This window comes from Uloborus diversus, chromosome 5 (assembly GCF_026930045.1).
Source record: "Uloborus diversus isolate 005 chromosome 5, Udiv.v.3.1, whole genome shotgun sequence".
Classification (NCBI taxonomy): domain Eukaryota; kingdom Metazoa; phylum Arthropoda; class Arachnida; order Araneae; family Uloboridae; genus Uloborus; species Uloborus diversus.
The window spans coordinates 5268986-5289724 of NC_072735.1; the positions used below are offsets into that span (position 1 = coordinate 5268986).

At 34.4% G+C, this 20739-nt stretch overlaps 1 protein-coding gene across 1 annotated transcript in view; it reads left to right on the forward strand.

The window, feature by feature from the left end:
• Positions 1-20739, forward strand: part of LOC129222416 (cell adhesion molecule Dscam2-like) — a gene marked incomplete in the record, with an annotated part of 184272 nt that overhangs the window by 153541 nt on the left and 9992 nt on the right. The window contains 2 exon segments of the mRNA XM_054856926.1: positions 1709-2008; positions 5245-5412. Coding sequence (XP_054712901.1) covers positions 1709-2008; positions 5245-5412 — 468 coding nt within the window.

Below are 20739 nucleotides of genomic sequence, written 5' to 3' on the forward strand. Positions count from 1 at the left end.
TTCACACTCTAATTATTAATTTATTTCATTGCAAACACAAGTATATGTTATCCTTGTGTTTCCTGTTTTTTTTTTTTTTTTTTTTTTTTTGAGCAATCACGATTTCTTATTGCTTTCATTTGACTGTTTTTGGCGTGCTATCATTTTATTTTCCCACCGCCACCCTCCGCACCATCACCGTCGACCGGGTCCTCACGATGCTGCTCCTATAGCGAAAGCCGTCTCCAGGTTGCATCCATGTCCTACACACACGCGCATACATACACAACTACACACACACGCACAAACACACACACATACATACACCTACACACATACACAAACACATACACACACGCATACATACAGACACCTACACATACACACGCACAAAAACATACACACACATACACACAACTACCCACACATTCATGCCTGCACACAGAAACAAACACATATGCCTACACACACATAAACATACCCCCCCCCACACACATTCATACACACAACTACCCACACTCTTATGTCAGCACACAGACACAAACACACATACCCCCCACACACAAACACACACGCCTACATACACACACTCGTGATTGCGAAAAACATAATTTTAATTCAAGATGTCAAAATTCAAATTATTTTTTGAGCAATCACGATTGCTTATTGCTTTCCTTTGACTGTCCTTGACGTTACGGTTCCTTTTTCAGCTTGGACCAGGGCTGCAGCACCACCGTCCACCGGCGGCGGAGCGGCTGGTCCTGAGCACTGTCCACCGGAATCCACTTTTGCTGGGCGGTGGCGTCCATGTCATATACACTCCCCTACGTGCGCACGCCTTTACACACATACACACGCCTACGTGCACACACGTAAGCCTACACACACAACTATACACACGTAACCACCCAGGAGGAGGGACATGCTTGGGGGGGGGGAGCCGTTTCTAGAAACAATAACTCTATTCAGTAGGGTCTTGTCGCAACTCGTGATTGCGAAAAACATAATTTGAATTCAAAGTTTCGGAATTCAAATTAGAATTAATTGGGGGAAGTAGGTCACAGATTTTACTTTTTTTTTTTTTTTTTTTTGTTGGGATGATTAGTACAATTGAGGCATTGAGAAGCAAAGGGATGTAAGTGGCAAAATAAAACATTTGGAGGTAAGCAGTATAAATAGTAGGGGAACCTCTCCTTTGTCTTGGGATTATAGTTCTAGTGGCCCTGGTAGATGCTGCTGTACAGCATGATTTAAAAAACGAATTCAATGTAAGCCTACTTAGGACGCTATCTCTAAACGCGTTTTACTCAAAACTTGAAAATGTCCATATGCATCTCTTAACTTCTCACTGCCTCAATTGTAAAACGTTGACGGTTGTTTCAAAAAAATGTCATTAGCTTGTATTTATATTTATTATGCAGGAAAATTCATAAACGATTTTGGAAAGACACTAGCAAATAGAAATAAGTAACGCAATTCGTAACTTTTTAGTATTCGCAACTTTTGCAAAAATATAACGATCGTGAGATAAACGAAAATGATGCAAACATTTATCAAAGAGATATAATATATTTTTTATTGTTTCCTCTTATGTGTAAACTACTATCTGGATGCATCTTTCCGCTACATAGAAATTACATGATAAAAGCTATTTAATTGGAAAATAGCAGCAATAAAATGAAATGAAGTTTCCTTCCACTTAAAAGTATTGTTTCCTGTTTCATTCCAGCACCAATTCCAGCACCTCAAGAATCTTTCATTACTCTAAACTCAACATTTGTGATTCTACATCTTGATGGATGGTCAAGCGGAGGTTGTCCAATCAAATTTTTCAACGTGCAGTACAAGCACACATATCAAGGACAATGGACTGCTGTACCGGAAAGTATTCCATCAACACGTGAAAGAACTATATTGGGACAACTCATACCAGACAGGGAGTACGATGTGAAGGTGACAGCACACACAGAAGCTGGGGTGACTCAAGGAGAATACAAGTTCAGAACGTTGCCAAGGGCTTCTGCATCGGGTAAGTCATTGCTGATTAAACGTAATAAAAAATAAAATTAATTTGAATTTTGACATCTGGGATTCAAACTGTTTTTCGCAATCACGAGTATGTGTATGTAGGCGTGTGTGTTTGTGTCTGTGTGTAGGCATATGTGTTTGTGTCTGTGTGCAGGCATGAATGTGTGGGTAGTTGTGTGTATGTGTGTATATGTGTAGGTGTCTGTATGTATCGTGTGTGTGTGGGTGCATGTGTTTGAGTGTGTGTTTGTGTGTGTGTGTGTGTATGTATTTGTATATGTCTGTAGGTGTATGTATTTGTGTGTGCGCATGTGTGTGTGTATGTGTTTGTGTATGTAGGTGTATGTAGATGTATGTATTTTGTGTGCGCATGTGTGTGTGTATGTAGTTGCGTATGTATGCGCGTGTGTGTAGCATACGGACGCAACCTGGGGACGGTTTTCGCTAGAGGAGCAGCATCGTGAGGAGTCGGTCGACGGTGATGCTGCAGAGGGTGGCGGTGGGAAAATAAAATGATAGGACATCAAAACAGTCAAGTGAGAACAATAAGCAATCGTGATTGCTCAAAAAAAAATTTAATGTTTCAGAGTCTTCCATGATAAAATTTGTCCTTATTGATTGAGAATTTCACCAAATTATGAAGCTAAGTTGTTCTATATTGCTATTGTAACTGTCCATAACATGTACTCGATACATTCCAGAAAATTTATTGTGCGTGTTACAACAAAATGCTACTGCATTACAACTGCTATCAAATTTTAAAGCATGGGATCTAATGAATAAATTTATATCTTTTCATATTGAGCTTTATTGCTTCGAAAATTGTACTACACCTTTTTTTTTCTGATAAATTCCTAATTAATGCAGTATTTTGAAAAATCTGTATATATACAAAAAAAAAAAAAAAAAAGAAAGAAAGAAAAGAAAAGAAAAAGTTGTTTCTTGTTGATCTTACTGCGTTTTCCTTTTTTGTACTTCAAAATAAGAATAAATATTGGATTAAAGATAATTGAGATTTTTTTCCCACGTTTTAAGGTGTACTTATTGGTTGAACCCATTTTGGCTATTTTTTGAAAAAGAAACGCCGTCTGACTATACGTATGAAAACAATTTCTGTGGTCGTTCATGCGGAAAATATAATGCATAAAAACAAAATAAAATTGTTACTTGTTATGAGCTCTCATGAGAATTGATGCTGATTCTTTTGGAATTAATCACTTTGAGGGGGAATTTTCTTCTTACTTTTTTTTTACCTGTTTAAATAATCAAAATAGTTTCAATACGTAATCAGCAACATTGAAAAAAGTTTAAAATACTGAAAAAACAATTCTTCAGTGAGAAATAATTCAAAAAAACCAAAGTAGTTATTTTCACTGCCTATGGAGGCTTAATGGGGCTCGGGTGATAATGAATGTTACACTATTTTAAATTGCAGAAAATATCTAGCAAAAAGTATATATACTTATTCATATGATGAATATTGATACGATTTAATGAAAAGAGATATTTTTTTTGATAGCTTAATGAGAAAAAAAAAACACTATATGCAGAGCTTACTGAACTTATTGCCAGAAATAAAACCTGCAACTCATTTCAGAAGAATTTTTTCCTATTAGCTTTGCATATATGGAAGTAAGAACTAAAATTATTTACAGTATAATTATGCTTAAAAGATAAATGACTTGAAATACTACCATGTTTTCCCATAAAAGAAGTTTTAGGCTCGAATTAATATGATAAAAAGATCTATCTATTTAATTTTTTTTCAACGAATTTGAAACACATCACTCAAAGTGATTACATAATAAAACGTTATTTGTGCATCATAACACTGAAATTGTAAAGACAATTTCTATATTTGGCATTTATAGTTACAGTTATTATTAGTTGTTTTTTTATTAGAACCAAAATATTGTCGAATGATTTAATTAACGATCGAAAGACTCACAAAGAACTACTAAACTTTATGACAGAGACAACTAAACTTTAAAAAATGTTATAACTCTTATGCGTAGGAGAAACACAAGTGTGTACCATTCATTATCAAGCCATGTGTCCTATTCAATGACAACAATGCTTTGAAACATGAAAGTAATTTTAACGAGTTGATGTGTGCATCACATGACTTCCTTTTACTCCAATTTAATGTCATTTTCCCATTATTGGCAGTTTTAATGTGATTCAATAGTTTACTCTCTAAATGTCATCAACAGTGGCCAAATCGAACTCCAATTTTAAAAAAAGGTCGCCAAATTTGTCGCCAAGTTGGCGACAAGGCGACCAAAAGACTGGCGATACATCGCCAAGTGTCCGCCAGATTATAACACCACTTGAGTTTACATTAAAATTAACAATGATTTCCCCCCAAAAAGGAGCGGCAAAAAAACCCCTTAGGAACATCCGAATGCAACCAAAATCGAAGGTGCACAAGTAGACCCCACCAGGAGTCCACGTACCAAATTTAAACTTTCTAGGACATACCGTTTTTGAGTTATGCGAGATACATACACACATACGCACATACATACGTGCATACAGACGTCACGAGAAATATCGTTGTAATTAACTCGGGGATCGTCAAAATGGATATTTCGGGTGTCTGTACGTTCCTAGGCACTTATCCGCGTGTGGTCGGGTTGAAAAAAAAAAGAACATTAATTCGGGGGTGAGCAAAATAGAAATTAAGGCCGATTTTTGAGTGAAATTTTTTTCGCGAATACAATACTTCCTTTTTTGTAAAAGGAAGTCAAAACGGTAGATTCAAAGTCATATCAAAATGCAACTTAGAGTTATTAGAGGAATAATCAAATTATTTTTTACTCTCTGAGCAACCGAAGGTTAAAGGAGACTTTCTACGAGTAATGATTCCGTAACTTAAGACAGAAAACGCGAAATTACTTTTCAAGCCTATTCTTGCTAACTGTTATCTGAGATGAAAATGAGCAATAATTTTGTCAGATCACTTAAATCACCGTAGCTATTCAATGGTAACAAAAATCTTTCAAAAAGTACTCGTACATTTGAAGAAACTGCAGATATCCAATTAACACATACCCCATTCTTTACTGCTCTCTCTCCCCTACACATAACACTAATCTTCTGAAATTATGTAATGTTCTGGAAACTAGAAAATTAACTCCAGTACAATCAAGTTCATTTGTGAGTGAGCTCAAATCCAATCAATTACATTTTATGATGCTAAATTTAATGGGCTCCATTTTTTTTTTTTTTTTTCAGAGACAACATCCCTTCCAGCTCTGGTTCGCCGTGACGCTGAACTTCCATTTCACAGGAACGTGACACTGATTATTCCTGTTGTTGTTTCTTCTCTGGTGCTAATTATTGTCATATTTACTGTCGCAATATGTTTGAGGAAGCACACACAAGACAGAAGAGGCCAACAAGGTAAATTCATCAGGGTCATTCCACGAAAAAGCAGATATTTTGTCCCGTACGTTACGCATTTATATTACATCTCAAAACGTGTAAAAGGCAAAGTTTTTTTTTCCTAAGGAATCGCACGTGTATGTGTGGTTTCTTAGGAGAAAAAAAAATGTTTATTACATTTTTTCAATATTACTTTTGACACGAAAGATAGAGTTGTCACGTGTGGGACAAAATGTCTAATTTTCTTTGGAATGGCACACTATTTGCTTCTTTTTGAAACGAACACTAAACATTAAGTAGTAGGAAAGCAAAGTGTATATTTAACAGATTTGCAACAACATATTCGAAGGATATATTGCTAGAGTAAAGAGGTCTAAAGCATATTCCGAAAGCGTGCCTCACACGTGACAGGTCAACTTCATTTACTTCATTACTTTAATTTTGTAACAGACTTTTAACTTCTAGGCATTACAAATTTGTAAGTATATGAAACTGTTAGGAAAATACTGTCCAAATTGTCCCACACGTGATCGTGGAGTCACTACCTTAAACATCAGTACTATAACACCAGTACTATGATTCTAGTAGCGTTCAATTTACGGCAATCACACTAATTGCAGCATAACTCACTATTAATATTTTAGTAACACCTTTGTGTTCAGTACGACCTCGTTTATTCGAATAACTGGGACCAAAAGCAATTCGGATAGATGAGAAGTCAGATAATCCGGGTGATAAGGGGGAATAAGACAAAAAAAAAATCCTTTTTAAATAAGTAGACTTATATTTAAATTTCAGCAAAAAACAATTCTTCAAATGAAAATTACGCCTCACTTGCCAAATCGACTAACTCCATAAAACAAAAAGTAGAGAACAGTTATGAAGAAGATGGAGTTATATATATATCCATAGGAGTAAATAGGCCATCGTGTTACATTTTCTGCCATCACATGGTCAGAAATGTACTGAACCAATACTTCAGTATAAATTCACATGCAAAGCATTGATAAAGCACGAATGAAGCAGAAATGAAGATTTTTTTTTTTTTAAAGTGGAGTTAATCGATTTGGCAATTGACGCATCCATTTATAGTTCCTCTGAAGCGGTGTCGGACTGCCGCTCCAAGTATGCCACGTTGTTAAATGACTATAATTTATTGTACTATGTTTTGATTAATTGCAGGGGCTCTGCAATTAATCAAAAGCAAAAGCGAATATTTAGTGTATTATAAAGAGTGGCACATTTTCACGCAGTTTAAAATCATTTACATTTTTATTTTGCTGGAAAAAATGATTTTGACTCTTTAATTTCGTTGTTCATATGATTCGTACTGATTTGAGTTAATTTAGTAATTTTCGAAAAAAAAAATTTGCTTATTATAACAAGTTTAGTGATATTATCTCTAGTGGGACGTTTAATCATATTCAGTGGAGAGAAAAGTCTGACTGTCTAGCTAATAGGTCTCAAAGATTGATTGATATATTTAAATTGCAGTAATAACTGCATTGAGTTGGCGTGCAAGTAAAAATGACAAGCTTTGCAATCTTTACGGCAATTCTGCTCTCAGCAATTTTCAATTGAAATTAACTGCAGACGGCGTTGCTGTCTCAAACCAATGGCTGCTGAAAGAAGTAAAACCAAGATCCATCCACTTACGTAGAATGTCACCTGTCCAATGATACATTTGCCTAGTCACAGAAAATCAAATTCCAAGTTGACGCATTCAGCTCTAGAGCCAATAACGCACTTTCAAAATTCCGATCTTCAAGTGTCCTTTCTTCATTACTTTCCACGAAAACTGAAACTTCTGAAAAAAGGCAGGGCGGTGGTTCAACTCTTCGCGGTCATACTTTATTAACATATTGCTTGCTTTATAAAATTTGGCTTACAACTGAGGCAGTGAGAAGCAAAGGGGTGAAAGTGAACATTTTCAAGTTTTGTATAAAACGCGTTTAAAGTTCAGATCGTAGGTAGGCTTTCATTGAAAAGTTTCTCTAAACCATGCATAGCAGTACTGTCTAGAGCTATTAGTACCATCTCTTGCCCCAAAAGGGAGGAGAGGTTACCTTATTATTTGTACTGCATATCTCCAAATGTTTAATTTTGTCACTTACATCCCTTTGCTTCTTACTGCCTCAATTAAGATTTAATTTGAAAAACTAGATAATTTTTGCTCACTTATTTCTAATTGAAACATTGCGATGCTTTTGATTCCAGCTAAAGATTTACTTCAACGTGTTAATGCCTCTGGAAAGTGGCAAAGTGAAAAAGGTTTTCTAATGGTATGAGTCTTATTCATTTACGAAAGTACAGATCTTCGCACTATTAGTAGGACGCTTTAATCAACTAAGCAAATGAGTCTCCGTCAAGGGTTGCTATTCATTGAGGCAATGCATAGTAAACGAGCTGATGTGTGCATCACATGACTTCCTTTTACTCCAATTTAAAGATAATAGTGCCTCGGAGTGAGCAAAAAAACCTTTTCAATACTTTTATTCCAACTCTGTTGCAAACTGAAGCAAAGAAAACGTTTTATACATATAAATTTTCCCAATATTGGCACTTTTAATGTGATTAAATGGTTAACTCTCTAAATATGGCCAAATTGAAACCAGATAAAAAAAAACACCCACCTGATTCGTTGCCACGTTGGCGACAAAACTTGGCGACCAAAAGCTTGGCGATATATTGCCAAGTGTTTGCCAAATTATAGCACCGCTTGTGTTTACATTGAAATTAACAATGATTTTACCCCAAAAAGGTGTAAAAGACCCCGTTTTGGAACATCCGAATGCAGCAAAAAGAGAAGGTGCACAACTAGACTGAACTTGGAGTCTATGTGCCAAATTTCAACTTTCTAGAACCATACCGTTCTTGAATTATGCGGGATACATACATACATACTAACATACGCACATACATACGTACATACGGACGTCACGAGAAAAGTCGTTGTAATTAACTCGAGGATTGTCAAAATGGATTCTTCAGGTGTCTATACGTTCTTACACTGTTAAAACTACAGGATGCATTCGGCACCTTTCAGGGGTGAAACGCTTGTTCACCAGCGGCACCCAATACGGAGCCGAAATCGCACCTCTAAATAGGGTGAAAAACAGGCACCTTTTAAAAAATAGGCAGCCGGGGTGAAAAGCATGAACCGTCGGAGAGAGAAATGGCACCCTTACTGTAGATCCCCCCTCCTCCCCCGTATTGTGTGCGTTTTTGAATACAGTTGTGTATTTTTCTTTTTTTAATAGTTTTGTTTTGATTCATGATAGTCTACGTTTTGCACACTTTTTACATTGCATGAATTCAGTACTGGAAATGATTAAAACTTGTAATTACAGCATTTGACCATATTTCAGAGTTTTCAACATAGTTAAGAAGTGCTCACGGCTTTAATTCATCTGATCGTTCTCTACATCAGTGTTTCTCAACCTCTTTTGACCCACGGGTCGGTAAAAACAAATGAAAAACATTGCGGACCTGTGAAATTTTTATCCTTTTCTTAAAAATAAATAAAATAAATAATAATTATAATAACTCTCGGGGCGGTAAAAAACTAATGAAAAATTCTATGTACTGATGAGTTTTTTTTGTTTTTTTTTTGTTTTACAAAGTAATATTAAAAATGAATAAAACAATAAATATCTACAGACTTTATTTGGTATCAAAGAGTTGTCACAAATATATTTAAAGTTAAAGACGAGTAATTATTTGAATAATCATAGTTAAGTTAATGATCATTTGTGAGAAATAACCGCACCGAAAGTAAAGTGTAGATGTACTTATGAATTATTTACATGAACAGCCAAAAATATTCTGGGATATTAAAGTTACGGAAAAACAAAATTGTTTCTCAAACGTTCAAAATTTCAATCAAAATAACAATAAAATAAAATGCGAATAAAATTTTTCGACAGTTAAAAATTTAAAGAAATTCCTAACACTATCGAATAACCGCTAACAGGAAATGATTCAAACACTTGAACGACAAAGCAAAAGAAAAAGATAGACGGAGAGAGATTTCTTTTTTATTTTTTGCGCTCGCTACAAGAAGCACAAGAATCATTTTTATTTAGGTTCTCACTTGTTGATTATTGCAAATATCATTGCGGTTACTATTTCGGTGATTAAATGTTGCTTATCGAGTACTCAAGAAAATAATGATAGATACATTTAGTAGCGTTTTGAATGATGGAATTTTCACGACAGTAACGGTAACCTGAAAATAAACAACTAACGGTACTACGGTATCGTAACGGACTAAAGGTAACTAAATGCCATTAAACGTACTTTTAACTATGTTTGAAAGCCCTAAAAGCTACAAAGTGATCAAAAGCTGTACTTACTTGTTATTTTAAAGAATTATCCTACAAAAGTTGAGATTTAATCCAATAGTGTACTTCATTCAATGTGAAAGACGTAGAAGCCACGCGTAGTGCAACCTATCATTCGTCCGCCATATTGAAGTGGTTGAATGGTGAATGTATGCCGGAAGCGCATGCGCCAGCAAGTCATTTAGCGATTGCTTGCTGTTTTGGCACCCCTGTCTACGACTGTCTGCTACTTTCGCACCTCTGCTTTACCTTCCTGGCCAGTATGGCACCCTTGGTCACCATGCTTTCACCTTAGGGGGAATATATTCACTCGTCTGGAACCTCTGGTTATAACAGTGTAGGCATGCATCCACGTGTGGTCGGGTTGAAAAAAAAAATTAATATTCATTCGGGGTGCAAGCAAAATGGAAATTAAGGCCGATTTTTGAATGAAATTTTTTTCGCGAATACAATACTTCCTTTGTTGTAAAAAGAAGTAAAAGAAGATTTTTTTTTGACAAAACAATGAACACTTTAGTTGCCTCTTTACTTTTCACCGAAAGTGGTGAAAAATATCATTAAAATGATGTCTAACTTATGAAGTTTGACAAATTATTAAGGGAATTACTCTTTTGTCACAAAAAATATCTTTAAGAAGTAATATATAAATATTTATTTCTTGAAATGTCATTGTTTCCTTTCTTTGTGTAACGATTTCTTGCTGATATAACGCACTTTAAACCCGGACTAAAACTGCTATTGACGAATGAATTATTGTCTCGATATAAATTTTATAATAGTTCTTTGTGTATCAAAGTATACTTTCAAAATATTTTCAATATTGATCAAAGTAAACATTGTTTAAAAAAGTATTGACATTTCGTAATTTATGACGTACAAGTTCAATACCTATACTCTTCTTTGTGCCTGATATTTTTAGTAAGCGTACACAAAAGCATAAACATTTTATTAAAAGTCTTTGTCAAGTCATTAATCTTCTTGTCATGTTTTGAGAGAAATCCGTACAAAATGTCTGCAACTCCAGAAAAAAAATTCATTTGTAAAGTATCAATATATCTTAATCTCACTAGTACATTTCTTTTTATCAGATTTTTTAAATAATTACAGTATACTCCCGATTATCCGTGTTAATCACCGGGCGGCGTAGCACGGATAATCGAAAAACATGGATAATCCGAAAAATGATTTAAGGAATATGCAGGGTAACTATTTGATGGGAAATTAGAAAAAACTAAATACTCACACAAACCAGGAATTTTTCTTCGAAATTTATTGCTTAAAAAAAATCGGTGATACATTTTTGTTTTCTTTGTTTGTTTAAATTGTTGCGTATGTCCGTACGAATTTTTCTTACTGCAATTATTTCTCCGTAATCGTAACTTCTTTCACTCATGTAATCTAATGAATGTTCCACAGATTTCAGAGCTGTGGAATGTGACATTGTATAATCTTCATGTTCTTCATCTTCGTTTTCGGTATCATCACTTGCGTTTGATTCAGTAACAAGTTCAATGATATTTTCGTCAGTTAGACATGGAAATCCTGATTCACATTCGTCGCTTTTAAACCACTCTTCGACATTTTCAGCGTCAACTGATTCGAAACCTTCGATTTCTTTTCCTTCCTCAATGATGTTATCGATATAATCGAAGTTTTAGAAAAGTGTGATTCCGAAATGATGCACGGATAATCCGCAAACCAGATAATCCGCACACGGATAATCGGGAGTGTACTGTATTTACAAACTACTTTGAATTCGTCGGCGACGACAGCAAAGCAACTAAAACATTAACGAAATGATTATTGATTTAATAATGATTATCATTGATTCAATGATGATGATTATTGATTTAATGATATTGATTTTTTATTTAAAATTTTTAATTAGTATTTTTTTTCTTTCTACCACATTGGCTCACAGGCAGGTTATATAACTGAAACGGTGTGGCGGATACACGGAAAATAAATTCTGGCTTAAAAATGTCGCAATTCAAAAAAAAAAAAGTTGCAAACGTTTATGTTATATCATTATTTGAGAGTATATAGACACACCAAACAAATATCATAATAGTTTTGAGCGCGTAATTTTATTTGAGCAAAATTTAATAAAATTAGCAGATTTATAATCTTCACTAATAATAAAGCTGAAAGTCTCTCTGTCTGTAAGGACTCTGTCCGGATCTTTGTCTGTCAGGATCACTGTGACGCGCATAGCGCCTAGACCGTTCGGCCGATTTTCATGAAACTGGGCACAGAGTTAGTTTGTAGCATGCGGGTGTGCACCTCGAAGCGATTTTTCAAAAATTCGATGTGGTTCTTTTTCTATTCCATTTTTAAGAACAAAATTATCATAAGATGGACGAGTAAATTACGAAATTATCATAACGTGGTACCGTAACATGGGCACAAGCCAATTGGCGAGAAAATTCACCATACATTATTTGTAAATACACCGGCGAACCGAATGACCTTTTAATTTTCAACTACGGGCAAAGCAGTGCGGGTACCACTAGTTACAAATAAATGAGATTTACTTTTAAATTATAGAAAAAATACTTTGTCTAAAAACATAAATATTAATCATAAACAACATAAGCAAAATTAAGTTTAGCCTTCTCACCTAGAAAATATCTAATTACGTTCAATTTTCCATAAAATGTATCCATTTGCTTTGACTTTTATTAAAAAACTAGCTGTACCCGACGCGCGTTGCTACGCCAACAAAAAAATGCATCATTATACTGATTTTCATGACAATCGGTTGAACGGGGCAGAAGTTGCTACTCTGCAGTGCCACCGGTGGCGAGTGGCTTCAATGAGCATATTATGCACCTTCTCCGTGGAAAAATACATATATATATATAGCAATTTTCATAATAATCGGTCCAGGTATCAAGTGAAGCCGTGACTATACTCAAATTTTGTACTCACGCAGTTTGCAAGATCAATCCATCGCTAAAAATATCAAATGGAAAAAGTTTTAAATCCCCCCGTTGCATGAAAAGCCATAAAACAATAAAGAAAGAATTTATTTGTTCAAACTCAAAAAAAAATGGCAACAGCTAACTTCTTATCAATGAGATCTTTCACGCGAAATAGTTTCTGCAGCCGATAATTTTATTCGCATTTATCCAATGGATTGTGACTTAAATTGGAATAAAAAAGGAGCTATCGATCGGATTTTTTTCGAACTGGTCTATAAACATTCCCAGTACCAAAAATAACAAACGGTGAAAGTTTCAGCCAAATCTGCCGGGTAGTTTTGAGGTTCATGGATGACATACAGACAAACATTCATTTTTACTTTCTTCTATATCTAACATATAGAAGAAAGTATTGGATTCGTGCAAATTTTCGAATTTCGAATTTTGACGGATTCGAACGTTTTGAGGTGTGTGAGTCCATTTCGACCATTTTTGGAAAATGTCTGTCTGTCTGTGTGTGTGTGTGTGTATGTGTGTATGTGTGTGTGTGTGTATGTGTGTCACGTCTGTGTGTGACCAGTTTTTTGTGGCCGCTCTACAACAAAAACTACCGCATGAAATCGAACGAAATTTGGTACACATATGTGCCCCTATGTGAACTTGTGCCCATTGGTTTTTGGCGCGAATTCCTCCAAGGGGGGTGGAGCAATGGGACGTTTTTTGAGTTACGCGTGCTTGCTATTCCTCAGGAAGTAACTGGCGGAATCAAACAAAATTTGGTCCATATGTTGCCAGTAACAGGAACAGGTGCTGATTCAATTTTGGTGTCAATAACTCAAACGGGGGTTGAGCTATAGAACGTTTTTTGTCGTCCATTGTGACTGCTGTATCTCAAGAAATAATGAACGGAATGAAAGAAAAATTTATCGGCAAGTAGCCCTTAAAGGGTATAAAAGCTGATTTTATTTTGGTGTCAATAGCTAAAAAGGGGGTAGCGCAATCGCCCGTTCTTTTTTTCCATTGTGAGTGCCCTATCTCAAGAAGCAATGCTACGTTCTGGTTGAAATTTGGAATATATGTGAATCCATTTGTAAACAGGCTTTGGTTCAATTTTGACGCCAATCGCTCCAAGAGGTGTTGATTTATTATTTTTTTTTTGCGAATAAAAATAGCTTTATTAATGCAACAATAAGAAAGATAAATCGTAATAGATTGTCGTCTGCGTATTTCTCGTGATTAAAATTGTATGGAAATGATCGGAAATATTATCTCAATGATTTAAAATTTTTAACTGTTGCCATCTTATGTTTGTTAACAAATAAAATATTTGTAATTAATTCAAGCAAGGCTTTTAAAATAACTTTCAATTTTCGCTCTTTGCTTTGCTTTTGCAATAATTCAGACATTGGGATGGTCGTCAAGTTTTTGCATGTGTCATTTCGTTTTTGTTAGGAATATTGCTTTCTCGTCAAGCATGGGGAGGGATCAAAAAAGGAAAAATATAGAAGAAAGTTTCGTGATGGCCACAACATACTAGTTACATATATAGATAGATGTACTCCTCAGGCAAAATAACCGCTTCACACAAGCAAAGGATGTTCGCGAGAACCGCAAATTCGATAATTTACAACGCTTAAAAACATTACAATAGCAACATTTGTTTAATTAGAATGAAATGTCAGCGAAATATATTTCCCATTATAATTTTAATGAGAATGCACATCTTCCGACGATAAATTAACAAATAAACTCATTTGCAAAATATAATCTCCCCCTCTAAATACCTAAGATAATATTTCCCTGAAATAATACCGCAGAGCATCCGGTAGATTATTCAACAAATGCTCCAAACAAATACGCACGAAATGAGTTGCATTTCGCTGGCCGTCAACCCGATAAATTAAAATAAGATATTCCACTTCAAAGTTCCTTCAGTTAAAAGGATTTATTTAAATATTCGCTAATGATCTTGAGCTTACAAATTTTCAAGTAACGTCAGGCAGAGTGCGTCGTTTGTTACGCAGAAATGTATAAGAGTTAAGTGTACTCTCAAATTGGTGCCTAAGTAAAATTTACGATATTTCGATAATGCTCTCGGTGAGATTTAATTATTCTTTATTAAGCTTCATGTGCTTAGAATTTCAGTCACGTACTTAGGGAACAGAAAATATGGGTAGAGTGTCTTTTATCTTTGGTTTGATTGAATAGATGATGCAACATATTTGCTGTTCTAGAGCTTGGATAAGCCACCTTGCGGTGATTTCAGACATTAGCTTAAGAGGTAAAAAGTTTCACTTTTGCACGGACAAGACAGATATCTCACTGGACAAATGCAAGCGAGTGGATTCTTGTTTAACCTCCTTCAGCAGCTATTGGTCAGAGACCTGTAGCGCGTCGTTTGTTACATAGAAATGTGTAAGACTTAAGTGTGCTCTCAAATTGGTGCCTAAGTAAAATTTACGATATTTCGATAATGCTCTCGGTGAGATTTAATTATTCTTTATTAAGCTTCATGTGCTTAGAATTTCAGTCACGTACTTAGGGAAACATAAAATATGGGTAGAGTGACTTTTATTTTTGGTTTGATTGAATAGATGATGCAACATATTTGCTATTCTAGAGCTTGGCTACGCCACCTTGCGGCGATTTGAGACATTAGCTAAGAGGTAAAAAGTTTCTCTTTTGCACAGACAAGACAGATATCTTCAGTAAATTACCGCCCTATAGTCAGGGCTAAGGCTCAGTCATTTCCAGCCGAGGACTGCAGTTTCGTGCTTATTAGCACTCATCAGCCCGGCATAGGAAAGTGACTGAGCTGGAGATGGGAAACCTGTTAAGGAAGCCAAGAGTGCCAAACAAACTGGTAGCTAACATAGAATTAGTACAGACCACCTACAGCTGGCGATGTAGTTCATGTATTTCTTCCTTAAGAGGTTTCCCATCTCCAGCTCAGTCACATTCCTATGCCGGGCTGATGAGTGCTAATAAGCACGAAACTGCAGTCCTCGGCTGGAAATGACTGAGCTGGCGGTGTAGTTCATGTATTTCTCCCTTAGCCCTGGCTATAGGGCGGTAATTTACTGAATATACCTGCCTTGCCTTCAATATTCGAGTTGAACCGAACCATTGTTTCGGTCACTCGTCTGGTCTGTGCTAATTCTATGTTAGCTACCAGTTTGTTTGGCACTCTTGGCTTCCTTAAGAGTTTCTATCTAATGCTCAGTTACTTTCTATGCCGGGCTGATGAGTGCTAAAAAGCACGAAACTGCAGTCCTCGGCTGGAAATGACTGAGCTGGCGGTGTAGTTCATGTAAGACAGATATCTCATTGGACAAATGAAAGAGTGGAATGAATGAGTAAATTCTTGTTTAACCTCCTTTAGCAGCCATTGGTCAGAGACCTGTAGCGCCTCCTATAGTTTATTTCAAGTGGAAATGACGCACTAATTAGTTTTGCTTTCAATTTTGTGTGTAATATTGTGTGTAATAATCTATTTATAGAATTATTGCAAGAAGTACCAAAATAAAAAACTAATACGCATTTTTAACGAAATATAATAATATTTGCAGAAAAAAAGCTGAATTGTATGGAGAAGATTAATTTATAATTAATTCATGTAATAATTCCTTTTATAATTAACATATTAAAATATAAATTTTTATTACTCAATTTTTTAGTTTATGTTATCTAAAAACATATTACCGAAGTACATTCTAACTATTTTTTTTTTACAAAAGGTAACTTTAAACTGTTCCTGCCGATAATATATATGTATATACAGTATACTCCCGATTATCCGTGCTAGTCAACGAGCGGCGTAGCACGGATAATCGAAAAACACGGTTAATCCGAAAAATCATTTAAGGAATATGCAGGGTAACTATTTAAGGGGAAATAAGAAAAAACTATGTATATACTCACACAAATCAGGAACTTTTCTTCGAAATGTATTGCTTAAAAAAAATCGGTGATACATTTTTGTTTTCTTAGTTTGTTTAAATTGTTGCGTATGTCCGTACGAATTTTTCTTACTGCAATTATTTCTCCGTAATCGTAACCTATTTCACTCATGTAATCCAATAAATGTTCCGCAGATTGTAGAGCAGTAGAAAGTGGAAATTGTATTTTCTTCATGTTCTTCATCGTTTTCGGTATCATCACTTGCGTTTGATTCAGTAACAAGTTCAATGATATTTTCGTCAGTAAGACATTGAAATCCTGATTCACATTCGTCGCTTTTAAACCACTCTTCGACATTTTCAGCGTCAACTGATTCGAAACCTTCGATTTCTTTAACTTCCTCAATGATATTATCGATAACATCATTGAAGCTTTAGAAAAGAGTGATTCCGAAATGATGCACGGATAATCCGCAGACCGGATAATATGAAGTATACAGTATATATATATATATATATATATATATATATATATATATATATATATATATATATATATATATATATATATATATATATATATATATATATATATATATATATATATATATATATATATATATATATATATATATATATATATATATATATATATATATCGTCGCCTCAGAGCAACAGTAGAATATCTTAGTGTAGTGGATCCGACTATATCGATGAACGACGCATATTAAATAAGAAATATTAATCCAGTATGCATTGTGTGTGTGTGAGTATATGTGTGTGGATTTACACATCTGAAAACAAATCAACACATATTTACTACTTCGAACCCATATTTACTGCAACAAAAAAATTATCTACGTGGAATGAATACAAAGTAAACATTTAACTGTAAAAATGACCACAGTTTTGGAAAATATTAATGCAATGAACTGGATTATTAAATTAAAATTAATTGTTAATCTGCATATAACTGATCTTACTCTTTTTTGGACTGCTTATATTGCATTTTCTCCATTTTTGGTCATTATTTATTCAATAGTTAAACTCATTGAAAACCATTTACCATAAAGTTTTTTTCATTTTCTCACTAAATCTAGGTTTTCGTAAAATTAGGGCCCGTTATCAACGAGTTCAGGAACATTTTTACAAATAATGTACCTGCTTATATTGCATTTTCTTCATTTTTGGTCATTATTTATCCAATAGTTAAACTCATTGAAAACCATATACCATAAAGTTTTTCTCATTTTCTCACTAAATCCAGGTTTTCGTAAAATTAAGGCCCGTTATCAACGAGTTCAGATACATTTTTACAAATAATGTACCTGCTTATATTGCATTTTCTTCATTTTTGGTCATTATTTATTCAATAGTTAAACTCATTGAAAACCATTTACCATAAAGTTTTTCTCATTTTCTCACTAAATCCAGGTTTTCGTAAAATTAGGGCCCGTTATCAACGAGTTCAGATACATTTTTACAAATAATGTACCTGCTTATTTTGCATTTTCTTCATTTTTGGTCATTATTTATTCAATAGTTAAACTCATTGAAAACCATTTACCATAAAGTTTTTCTCATTTTCTCACTAAATCAAGGTTTTCGTAAAATTAGGGCCCGTTATCAGGTAGTTCAGATACATTTTTACAAATAATGTACGTAACATTTAGCATAACATTTTACAAATAACGTACATTTTCAGTAACAACGAAACTTCTGATGAACGTATTCCAATGGAGTCCAGAGCTATTTTGATCACCAAGTGTAAAACTCTCACCTGTATAAATCGAGTTTTTTTTTCTTAAAACTGTTTTTTTCAGCCGTATTTTAACTATCGAAATAGTTTATTCCTACTTCCATCGAAGTTGGTTTTCTTCAAAGCTCCATTTTGGCACTAACCCCGACATTAAATATATAAATAAAGGAGGACAGAAAAATATATTCGTGTGCCCTGGAGATTCAGCGTGATAAGATTGATAAGCAGTGCTAAAAGCCCGCCAAATCGTGAGAAGGATAAAAGCCAGAGCAAGAAGTTGTGCCCAAGTAGATACAAATGATGGATACACTTTGAGTGAAGTGGCATAATGGTGATGAAACTGGGACTATTCCTCATAATGTTTGCGGGATATATGTATCGTGCTTGCCTGTTTATTTTGCTAATTTGTCATTTGATTTTGCAACTATCAAATTAATAACGTTGGGAGATTTGGTGCTTGAATAAGTAATTTTAAAAGTATAACTTCGATATAACGATTTTCGCAATTTACAAATACAAACGGGACGACCAGCAACAGGCTCTGGGTTCACAATGTTAAAAATTCAGGAAGATTTTCTGGTAATTGTTACTGTAAAATGGTGGACTTACAGCATCGCTGATTTTTACGGTAATTTATACTAGAGAAATAAGGGATAACAGCTCCAATTGGTTGCTGTGGCCTACCGAGGAAACCGTAAAATTTTACCGTAACATTTGATAGTTACTGGCATCATGGATGCCAGTAACAATTACCGTAATTTTTCCGGAAATTTTTTTAACAGTGCAACTAGGCTGGTCCTAGTCAATTTACAATCCCCAGTGAAGATCAATGGCCCTCTTTAAACTATCTACTCCCTTGCTCATTACCACCTCTTCCGGTAAGCTGTTCAAATGTTCCACTACCTTGCTAAAATAATAATTTTTCCTAATATTGATGTTAGCCTGAGATTTAAATAGCTTTAACCAATGACCCCTTGTCCTGTTTTCAGTGCTGAACTTTAGCCTCGTAACATCTTTCATTTCAATAAACTAAAGGGGTTAAAGTACCTCAAAAATGATGAAACGATCAAAAATGTTTTATTGCTTATTTCAAAACTAAAAACTATTTTGAACACAGGGGAAAAGTTTCATTGCTTTAGTTCAAATATTTAAAAAGTTATGAGTGGTTTTCGGCCATGCTCGCTATGTGTTCTTATGCAAAAGAAAAACTTTAAATTGCTTTTTCTCGATGATCGATTTTTGGTATTTTCATGTCATTAGAATCCCTAAGGATTTTTTTCTATTAAAGATACAGCTTTAAAGTATAAAAAACTTTTTGCAAATGGGGTAACATATTTGACAAAAATGTGCATTGGATAAGCATTTTATAAATTACTCAAATCTTTAGAGATTGTTAAACCTTTAAAAACCAAAATTAAAAAAAAAAAAAACTTTGATTTTTTACATAATTAATCACAGAAATTTTTTTAATAAACTCATAAGCAAATGAATGCACAGATTTTTAGCGATGATTATAGTGATCGTTTAGCAAAAAACTTTTTTTAAATTAGTGCAAAAATAAAAAAGCCTTAAGGATTTTAAAAAAATTGTTTTTCTCTATTTTTTGAATTTTAAAAAAATGTAGCCTAGATTTTTTAATTTTGAAAATAAATTATTGATTACGAAATAAGTATGCATGTTATGGTTTCAAGGAATTATAAAATTTATTTAAATTAAAGAAAAATGTTTGAAAGGTACTGTGACCCCTTAAACAACTGAATCATGTCCCCTCGGTCTCTTCTTTGCTTAAGACTGTACTTTACTGTACTGATACATTTCACTGGTCCTGATTAGACTGCATTTATTATCTAAGGTTCTCGATTTAACGAAATCCTTCATTAACGATAACCTTTTCCAGTCTCTTGACGACAGTTAAATCGAGGTTATTAACTTTACGATATTGCGTATTGAGTATTTTTATGGAATACGGTGTAATATTTTGGTTAGCAAAGTTTAAAGGGGTAAAGTATTAAATTGGTGTTACACATGTTTTATGAAGTATGTTCCAATACAATTGATCCAGTCTTAAACAATGGTTATTGAGCTTATCACGTGTCTTGTCCTAGCTATCTGTACATTTTAAAGGGTGTTTTCTTTTCTTAGAGGTAGAGAACTTTAGGTTCAAATAAAACACAGTTAAATGTTGTTAATATCCATGAATGTTGCTTTATTCGAAAGATGATTCTTTGCCATTTTTATTTAAATATGATTTCTGGCATAAAGCCACCTCGGTTGGCTCGGAGAAAGTTCAATTAGAAAGTTCAATTTTCTCACTTTTTGCAGCAATAGAGCCCGTGTGTCAGTAATAAAGTGGCGAATGTTCTTTTCCACGGCGTAAATCGTCTGCGGCTTATCGGTGCAGACCAGAGACTCCACATAGC